This window comes from Arachis hypogaea, chromosome 6 (genome assembly GCF_003086295.3).
Source record: "Arachis hypogaea cultivar Tifrunner chromosome 6, arahy.Tifrunner.gnm2.J5K5, whole genome shotgun sequence".
NCBI classification, from domain to species: domain Eukaryota; kingdom Viridiplantae; phylum Streptophyta; class Magnoliopsida; order Fabales; family Fabaceae; genus Arachis; species Arachis hypogaea.
The window spans coordinates 91087579-91098286 of NC_092041.1; the positions used below are offsets into that span (position 1 = coordinate 91087579).

Here is a 10708-nt window from a genome sequence, read left to right on the forward strand (position 1 = left end):
TTATTTTCAAAATATTGGATCATTTCTACATAATATAAGCCCAATCACTTCAATTAGTCTATCTACTTACTAAAAAATCTCAGTTGCAACAAAAAAAGAAAAAATCCAATTGTAATAAAAATTAACAAGTTATAACCACTTCAATTTATACAAATTTTTTGGTTTAATTATCGATATCATTCTAATTAATTACTGTGTATTTTACTATTTTTACCTGTCACACGCGTTTATTATATAACATGATCAACTCATTTCAGTACCAACTGAAAATAATTAGTTTCAACACCATAACATTGTCCTAATTAAAAATATATAATTTTTTTTGTAATTATGAACAACACATTCTAAAAATTTATGTCCTAACAAAATGAGCCAAGAATGGTTGCTGAAAAGAAATTAGTATTAGATATGATATAGATAATGTATATATTATATATTTTTAATATATTATATAGTCGGATCGATTCTTTTTTTGTAATTACGAATTTCATATCCAAACTAATTAAGGTTAATCAATTGGTACTAGAACTAATTAATTTAGTTGAGGTTGGTTTTAATTGAGTAATTGAGTTATCCGTGATGTATACATTTCTAATTTTTTAGCTAATGTTAATTAACTTTGTTTTGTAATTATTTTTATTTTTATATTTATTATCTTTCTGCTCATTTTTTTCTTTTTCTTCTTCTTAACATTATAACTTCATCTTTTGCTATTGTTATCCTAAATCTTAAATTTTAAACTTAATCCATAAATCTTAAATTTTAAATCCTAATTTTAAATTTTTTGAAAAGTGAAAGTTAAAAAAATAATTTTGTAATATAATTTTATACTTATTCAATAAATGAATTATTTATTTAAATAAAGAGACCTTAATTTATTTTTGAAAAATAAGAAAAGCCTTAATTTAAAACGGATAACATCCTATCCTAATAAAAATTATTAGAAAATAATTAGAATTTATTTTTTAAATAATTATTTAGTTATTAATTTAATTTTTTTAGTTTAATTTTTTTACTTTAATAATTTAATAGTATATTTTATTTTATATTTTTAAATATTAATAATTAATTAATAATAAAAAAATAAATTATTCCTTTTAACATTATTGCTGTTAAATTTGACTTGAAAAGGAAGAGAGCATTATAAGCATAAGATATTTTATTTTGCTTATATTTATCACGAACGAAAGACAAAATAAAAACACGAGATATTTTATTAGTAATTTTTATCCAAAGCCGGCAACCACATCCAAAAAGCCTGTTACGGCAACAACAATTTCCATTCTCCCCTTCCTCCTCTTCCTCCCAAGTCCTACTCACTCTTCCACGTTCAAATGTCGTACCACTAAAACGCAACGAACTCTCATACACTGTCGTTAAACAGCCCCCCTCTTCTTTACTATTATCATTTTGTTTGGTCCGAATGGGAACTCTGACGAGTTGTGGTTTCATCCCTCTGAAGTCGGAGTTCCGGTCCAACCCGGTTCGGCGCGCCTTCAGGGAGACCATTCACTACCATGCGCTCAAACGATTGAGGTCCACGTGCTTCCCCACCTTCACTCACTCACTACCTCACCCTTCCAATTTCCCTGCGTTTCGGTGTTCTGCCACTGCCAACAACAACAATGATAACAGAAACGACGTCGTCGAAGGCGAAGCTGAACGACCTCCGAATGATTCTTCCAACGCAACCACGACGACGACGCAAGAGAGACGCGACGATGCGTTCAAGTCAGAAAAATCAGCTCCTCCCTCGCCTTCTCCCAGGGTAACTACTCTCCCCCCCCCCCCCCCTTCTTCTTTTTGTGTAAAATTTATCACCATAGACTATAGGAACATGTTTAGCAGTTTAAGTAACATTGTGTATATTTGGATCATATGGCGCAATAACGGCTAACTGAATTGTTAAATTATATAAGTATATTAACTAACCTATAACTAACTTAACTAACTCCAATTAATGTCTCCATTTTACCTAACTGTAACAAGAAATGATAGGGCAAACAAAAATGGCATGTACACAGTAAAAATCAGCTACCAAATCAATCATACAGATACATGTGTTATTTAACTAATTTTCTATTTGTATTTTAACGCGTATTTTTTTTTATATGAATGGCTGATTTGGCTGCTGATTTGTAGCATGGTTGTAGTGCAAATGATGGAGCAGCTGTCACATAGTTACTACTTACTTGGTTTTCTCTTTTACATGCACTGAATTTCCCATTTCTTGCATACCAAATTCTCTCTCGGCAGGAATGCTTGTAATTTAATCGCAAACTGTAGTGAATTGTATACCAATACCCGTCGATCCCTGTATGGGATTTGTAGTAACTATGAGATGCTGTCAAAGTGCCTCACAGATTCACAATTACACAACCTCGATGACACCTTTCACTCACTCCTCATATGGCAACACTTGATGGTTGGTTTGTTTATTGCCTCCTGAAGTTGGCTTGAGAAGGAGTTGATTTTTGCTACATAAATTCTAGTTTTCTCCATCCAATCCCAATTATGCAAGTGGGTGGAAGTTATTTGGATGATGTCTGATTCAACTCTATCCATAGTTTCCTTGGCCATGAGCATCAGCTACTGGATGCTTCAAGATATATGTTGCAAGAAAATGCATTTTGGAGCACAAGTCTTGTTTATATTTATAAATTTATAAATATCATCATGAGTTTGAAATAATATCGCTTCCCTTTTTTACCATGTTGGATTCGAGCTAATATTTGTCAATGTGTATCACTATTTCTTCGTAGTTCTTGGTATACTTTCTTATCTGTAAGGTATCATGATGCATGTATATATGCTGAAAATCCACTGATAGGTGTGTTCTGCTTATGTATGTGGATTTTATGTTATATTTCCTGATTCTGATATTTCCAACATTTTAATTCTTCAGTCATCTTTGACGTCGCTTGGACCTACGTACAGCAATTTCCAAGTTGATTCTTTCAAACTTATGGAACTCCTTGGACCTGAAAAGGTAGATCCAGCTGATGTAAAGCTGATAAAGGATAAGCTTTTTGGTTATTCAACCTTTTGGGTGACGAAAGAGGAGCCTTTTGGAGACTTGGGAGAAGGCATTCTTTTCATTGGAAACTTAAGGGGAAAGAGAGAGGATATCTTTTCCAAACTCCAAAATCTGCTTGTAGAGGTCACAGGAGATAAGTACAACCTTTTTATGGTGGAGGAGCCTGATGCAGACAGTCCTGATCCTCGCGGTGGGCCACGTGTTAGCTTTGGTTTGCTGCGGAAGGAGGTTTCTGAGCCAGGGCCGACAACACTTTGGCAATATGTCATTGCATTGTTGTTGTTTCTTCTAACTATTGGCTCCTCAGTGGAGCTGGGAATTGCATCTCAGGTAGGCTGGTTATTGATACCATTTGACCATTATGTGTTTTGTGGTCAACGTTTGTGAACATTCTGTTCCTGAGACCTGAGTTATTTCTGAATGTTAATTAATTCCATCAATGTAATGCTATTTTCTTCTGTCACTTGCATATCTTTTGTTAATATTGTGCTTTTGATTAATCAGATAAACAGACTTCCCCCAGAAGTGGTGAAATACTTGACAGATCCCAATGCGGTTGAAGCCCCTGATATGCAGCTACTATTTCCATTTGTTGAGTCAGCATTACCTTTAGCATATGGTGTCTTGGGTGTTCTTCTTTTTCATGTAAGCATTCATATTAAATTTTTTTTTTATTGCCATTTGTTTACATAATTGCTACAGATCATAGGCTGATGTTTTCATGTTATTATGCATACTTTATTCATCCTAGAAATGTGGGTTCTGAATGATTTAACTAAATCTCTGACTTTTCTCTGTTGACTTCTGCAAGTAAACATTTTGTTGTTGCAAATAATTTGTGCAGGTTTGTTTGCATTTAAGATGAAGTCTATAGTGATAAACTACAAACAAGTCATGTTGAACTTTCTTGGGGTGGTAATAACTAATAATTGATATTAGTTGTGATATTATACTGATGACTTGAGTCTTATACTCCATCTCATTAACTAACCTAGTTATAAGTTATTAACTAAGGTTCTTATTATCTTTAATGCTGTTATGCATACGTTATAAGGATATGTCAGTCAGTCAAGAATTATTGTAAGCATGTTGGCTGACTGATTGTTGGCAATGCATCAAAAGTAGTTAAAAATTTCAATTGTTTGGGGATTCAGAACATCCACTTTGGTGCAAGTGGTTGTTAATCTCAAATGCTGTACAAGTAGAACTACGTGCCCTTTGCCACAGCCTCATAGGTCAATTCATACATACATACATGCATACCTTTTTATGCCAAATGGCTCAAAGTATTACTCCATATGTTATATGTTTACTTTTCACTTTGCTCAATATCTCAGTTTTCTAACTATTACCCGTTTCAGCTTCTGGAATCTTTGTGTATTTTCCTCCTGATGGATATTGCTGTGTGCAGGAGGTTGGACATTTTCTGGCAGCTTTCCCTAAACAAGTGAAATTAAGCATTCCTTTCTTCATCCCAAACATTACTCTTGGTAGCTTTGGTGCTATTACTCAGGTAATGTTATGAACTTTTTCGTGCCAGTCACTTTTACATCGAATTTGCAACTACTTTCTGAAGCTTTAGCAGTCCCATTCTTCTGTGTTAGGGGGTTTGTTTGCCCAATATTTTGTAGAGATCTGCAAGATGTTATGCATGAAGGACTGCATGCATGTAGATGCAAAGTGTTCATTCAGTTTCCAATTAGAGCCATTGCAGTGTCTTCTAACTATCTATTTATTGTTATTAAATATAAGAAATGTTATCGTATATAACTTAAGACTGAAATTCATTTCTTATGTTTCTTATATTTTGGTATATATCCAAGTGTTAATCCATGGTTATTTATTGTAGTTCAAATCTCTACTTCCTGATAGAAGTACAAAAGTCGACATATCACTTGCGGGCCCCTTTGCTGGTGCTGTGTTATCCTTTTCAATGTTTACTGTTGGTCTCCTGCTCTCATCAAATCCAGATGCAGCAGGAGATTTGGTGCAAGTTCCTAGCATGTTGTTTCAAGGTTCCTTGCTTCTTGGATTAATCAGTAGAGCCACTCTTGGTTATGCGTATGTCCCTCCCTTTACATGGTTTTTATGTACACGGGCATAATTAGCTAAGTGTAGGTCTAGTTTTGTGATCCTCTGTCAAAAACTTAGTTGCTATACTCAGTAGATTATTATGCTTGGGAAATTTTCAAACTCAAGCTTTTTCTGTGTGGTATAAATTGACTGCAACCCGTTATTTGATTATGTAAATCAGAACTGATGCTTATGTATGCCATTTAGCTGACGATAGCGGACCCTGATACATTATTACTGTTAATGTGCAGAGCAATGCATGCTGCAACTGTTGCAATTCACCCTCTTGTGATTGCAGGCTGGTATTGTGCTTTCCCTCTTTTACTTGACTTGCTTACATTTATAAATCATTGCCAAATTTTGTTGTACCAAATACTCAAATTATTCCATCAGATGCTTAGCTTTTTTTGTGTTCATGATATTACAGGTGTGGATTAACAATACAGGCTTTTAACATGCTTCCAGTGGGTTGCCTTGATGGTGGAAGAGCGGTTCAGGTATCTTTTCTCACCTTTTTTTTTTAAATAGTGAGAACTTTATTGCCTTTTGCTAGGATACAGGTTTTTTTTGGCATAGAAAAAAAAAATTCTTGCTGTACTATTTTCATATTTCCTAAGGTAATTGGAAATGATCGAGTTGACGTAACACATTGTGGGTCTACTTTGAAGTTTAAAAATTAAAACATACACTGTCGTACCTCCTAGTCAATTTTCATCAGTTTCACTTTCATTTGAGATAATAGGATATATAAAGCATCACAGGTGAAAACAGTGTCTTAGGATATTAACTTCAATCATGGTAAATACTCGCGAAAAATAAAAGCGTATTTCATTTTCCCTCCTTTCCAAATTTCAAAAAGTCATAATGAGTAGCATAACGCTAAGGGAAAAAATGAGGGTTTACTTTATGCTCAACATGTTGGGCTCAAGTAAAAATATTTCATTTGTATGTCTCAAGTGCAAATTACAACGGAGGTAAGCCATTTTGGATAAATACTCAAGTGTCCAGAGTGGTTTTGGAACTGCCGAGCTAATTGTTGACAGGAAGCCATTTCAAGATTATCAACAGGGTATTACTTGGGCATTGGTCTACATTCCTTACTTGGGTATCATGGGAAGCTTAAGAGGAGGAAAATTGATCTGTCCCTATTTCTCCAACTTCAGATAATGAAAAGTGAAGGTGGGGGACAAACCTGTAATGACAACGTATTATGTGAGGAAATGCAATGATATCTTGGTCAAATAGTTTGTGCAGTGAGCTAGGGACCCTTTACATATTTGATTAATAACATGTATACATAAGGGAAGTTTGATGTGGGAGATGAAAGCAAATCTCTGCAGAGTAAGACTTGTTTTATAATATAACTAATACTGTGATGATAGATATAAGAAAACTACAAGAGAGATTATTGGAAGTGGTTTAAATATATCCATGATAGCACTATGGCAGTGTTTGCTCCATACGATTGACCTTACCTAGTGGAGCCAAGCTTAGTTGTTGGCTCCTTGTTTATGAAGATGATTGATGACAATTTCACACCTTTTATTTAGTCTGTATCACATAGAGACATTACATTTAAGAAATCCCCTTAGTAAGTTACCAGTGAGTCTCATTCCAATGCGTTTCATTCCGTCTTCCATGTACGCTTACACAAGTGGTCAAGTGGGAGCAATGATACTCATATTTTTGTGTCCCCTGAGGTGACACATGGTCAAAATTCAAACCAGCTCGCACTCATGTTTTACCTGCACTTTTTATGAATAGGTCTTGTATAAACTTTTTAGAACCTAATACGGATAGAATTTGGATACTCGATCATAGCATGTTTTCTGCTGGAAGATGTGAATTTTTTCGGACAGAGAGTAGGAATATAATATTATGTGTATTTCTCACATTTGAAAAACTTCTGTTCCTATTTGTTGTGCAAAATTATCCTAAATGATACGGTGAGCATTATGATTGAAGTCTTAAAAAATGACATGTTTCTTCAGGGTGCTTTCGGAAAAGGTGCACTAATGGGCTTTGGCTTGACCACGTATACATTGCTTGGATTAGGGGTGGTATGTTTGATCTCTTCTTTTAGATAGAACAAAGCATACGCATAATCAAACCAAAGTCTGTGTTTTGACTTTTGAAGGGGTGGGGAGTCACTGACCCCCATAAACCATCCTTGTAGCATGGTCAGATTGCACTGTTCTGTGTTGTATTATTTTATTTCTTGATTTGATATTAATGTAGTTCGTCACTTTTTTCCCCTATTCTTATGACTAGAATAAGTTTTTTTCTTTTTTATTTTTCCTATTCTCGACAGATTGGCGGACCTCTTTCGCTTCCTTGGGGGCTTTATGTCATATTATGTCAGGTATTAATTTAGTCTTATCTGTACTCAGTTCTAGTGACTCATTCCGAGAAAGTGAGAAACTCACTAAATTTTCTCTTAATTTTTTGTTGGACTTAGTTACCACATTTTTTTCCCCACAAATCAATGGTTAAAACTTAAAAGACACCGTTTGTTAAAATGAGTTACAATTCACAAGAGCGAATGCAAAATAACATTTTGTATGCAAATGTATGTCTTCTCATTCAGAAGGAAATGATGGAACTAACTTACAGTTAGTCTTGAGCTGAAGAGTAGTTTATATTTGTTTTTATTTTGTTTGTTTCTGAGGAAGTGATAAATTTTTTTTTGTTTTTTTTTTTGGCAGAGGACACCGGAAAAACCTTGCTTAAATGACGTGACAGAGGTTGGAACATGGAGAAAGACGCTTGTGGCGGCTGCTATTTTTCTTGTGGCCTTCACTCTTCTTCCTGTTTGGGATGAGCTTGCAGAAGAACTTGGTATAGGTCTTGTAAATGTACTTTGATGGTAAAAATGTGTAGAGTAAACCTTTTTTCTTTTATTTTCTTATTATTATTTTTTTTTCAATTGAGCGGTTAATTATATATAGGTAAAGTCATCACCAAAGTAGAGCCTAATTCAATTCAACCCGATTCCTCGTGATAAAATCCATGTTGACGTTATCGGATGAGCTCCAATTTACCCGTTTCATCCAAATAAGAAATGAAATGAAACTATGTACGGCAATCATGTTGGTAAATTTATATGTTAATAGGGCATTAGGTATGATGTTACATTAAAAAAAGCAATGTTAGGGTCAGCAAATTTTGTGATTTATAGCTATTAATTAATCATTAATAATATTTTTAATGGTGTGTAATTACATCTAATAGTAGAGAATTATTCATTCTATTTTTGTTGAGTAAGTGTTGACCAGATTTTAATATAAATATTGGTTTTTTAGATTTTTTTCATTTTAAAATTTTACAAGATATTGGAACATGTATATGTATAAAATATAAAATATAAAGTACTTTTTTGAGAAATTGTAATAATATTTTGATACTTTATTAATATTAAAATATAAATTAATTTTGTAATTATTTTTAATATTTTATTTTAATTATATAAAATATTTAAAATATATTTTATTTTAATATAAAATAATATATATTATTTTTAAATTTATTTTAGAAATATATATTAAGAAGAAGGTTGGATACGTTGACACGTGATGATATTTAGATATGTCTAAGTATGTTTGGAAAAATAATTTTATTTATCAAGACACAGTTGGATATAATAGACATGTATGTTGTACAAGAGTTGATGAGCATCGTATCTGAAATGTGTCTGACATGCGAACATGGCAACTCAGCAAAGTGTTTGTACTTCATAGGGTATTAGCCTCAAATATTATCATTTTTTACTAGTTTTTGGTCAATAATAATACCTATATTTACAAGAATTTTGTACACAAAATATATAGTTTGTACTTATATTTATCAAAGTTTTGTACACATAAATCAACATAATTTATATTTATATCTTTTAGAATTTACATGCATGAATTAATAAAAAATATTTGTTAAAATTAATTTAGTATTGGTCAAATGATGACTAAAAATACTAAAAATTATTGATTTTTAAAATTTTTTTATAAAAAAAATTAATGTTAATAAATATTTAAATTTAATTTTATTTATGCCTATTAACATTATTTTAAATTTTCAAAATAATTAAATAATTTTTGTTTTATTTTTTCAAATATAATGATTACACTTAGTATCTTTAAAGAACTATCTTTAATTTTGATATCCATTGTTTTTTAATTACATTTTTCTTTTTAACTATATTTGATATACACCAAAATCAGTCATTGTATATAAATACAAAAATTTAAAAACCGAAAAAACAATCTTATAAACTTATACATACGCGCTCCTCTCCTCCCTTACCCTTAAGTCATACACGCCAAAAGCACCTCCTCTTTCACTCTTAAGCACGATTTTCTTTGCAACATTCATTACCATCTTTGTTGCGATCCTCTGCCACCCCACTATAATCAAACAAAACTTCTTCATCTGATTTTTTCTATTTCTTTTCTCCTTCTCCTTATTTAATTTTTGCATTTTGTTTGATTTTTGCTATTTCTTATGTTTGGTTTTACTACTTCTTGTTTGATTTTAGGTTTTTTTTTTTATTTTTGCGTTTCCTTATTTCTATATTTTTGTTTCTAAATCATGGTGAGCTTCTTCTCCTTATCCTTGTTTGATTTATGCGTTTCGTTTTCAAGGTTCTCAAGTGAGTTAAGAAGGGAATTAAATAAAGGAAAAGTATAGGGAGCTAATGGTCTAAACGTACAATGTGTACAATGGAGGTTTATGAAGTATTAGAGATATGACCATTAGTGTTACATTGTCCTATCAGGTTACGTTTTTAGGATAAGTGGGTTCATGACATGGTATTAGAGTTTTAGATCCGAAAGGTCAAGGGTTCGATCCTTGGTGAACTCCAAAATTAACTTAAGTTTTTAATTCCCTGGTATTCGGATGGTTATTCTGGATAGTGTGGGTGATGTTCATTTTATTCATGGACCAAAGGTTTAGCCCATTGTACACATTGTACACTTAGGCTATTAGCTCCCTAGCACTACCCTTAAATAAAACAATCACTTTTGAGATTATGCAGCGGACTGATAAATCAAGAGATTATTTGCAATTTTGTCTCCTAAATATACATAACAGAAAGTGCATAAGACACGGAAGGAGAAGAGTGTCGCCTCGATATATTCTAATTTGGCCATGAATTGCAATGTGACCTACGTTTAGTCTCCACCACAACAATAGTAGAGTTTTCACTATAATTAATATATATTACAATTACTAATTTTAAGAGACTCACACTCTTGTAAACCACCTAAGTTATCCAAAGTTTAGTAAATCACTTAGGTGCTAACCCAACTTTGTTAAGAAGAACCAAGTGCATCCTAACCCAGCACACTTTCGAAATCAAAACAATCAAACAAATGTTAAATGGCTTTTGTATGCACTACCCTCTTTTTTTATTTTTTTATTTTTTTATATATCTCTCAAAGTAAGCTTAAATCTAGATAAAAGAGAAGTAAGAATACACTCAAAAATAAAAAAAACAAGGGCTATTTTTTTACGGTCATCAATATGCACAAAAATGGTTGCCTCTTTCTTAGATGAAAACTTCTTTTATAGAACTTGATTGCTTTCTTCAGTGTTAGAATCATT

The 10708-nt window shown here is 32.5% G+C and overlaps 1 protein-coding gene across 1 annotated transcript; it reads left to right on the plus strand.

The window, feature by feature from the left end:
• Positions 1-1184: 1184 nt before the first annotated feature.
• On the plus strand, positions 1185-8360 carry LOC112696918 (probable zinc metalloprotease EGY1, chloroplastic). The gene is made up of 10 exons (XM_025749867.3): positions 1185-1768; positions 2906-3367; positions 3542-3682; positions 4449-4550; positions 4887-5098; positions 5362-5412; positions 5538-5607; positions 7102-7170; positions 7422-7472; positions 7816-8360. Exons 1-10 carry the CDS (start codon positions 1424-1426, stop codon positions 7972-7974), a joined length of 1662 nt encoding a protein of 553 aa, XP_025605652.1. The 5' UTR covers positions 1185-1423; the 3' UTR covers positions 7975-8360.
• Positions 8361-10708: the final 2348 nt, after the last annotated feature.

What these genes read in the sequence shown, in the direction of transcription:
- LOC112696918 (XM_025749867.3), top strand. Translation starts at nt 1,424, where the DNA reads ATGGGAACTCTGACGAGTTGTGGTTTCATCCCTCTGAAGTCGGAGTTC. An exon ending in ATGGTGGAAGAGCGGTTCAG is followed by an intron (nt 5,608 to 7,101) that starts GTATCTTTTCTC and finishes ATGTTTCTTCAG; the next exon opens with GGTGCTTTCGGAAAAGGTGC. An exon ending in TTTATGTCATATTATGTCAG is followed by an intron (nt 7,473 to 7,815) that starts GTATTAATTTAG and finishes TTTTTTTGGCAG; the next exon opens with AGGACACCGGAAAAACCTTG.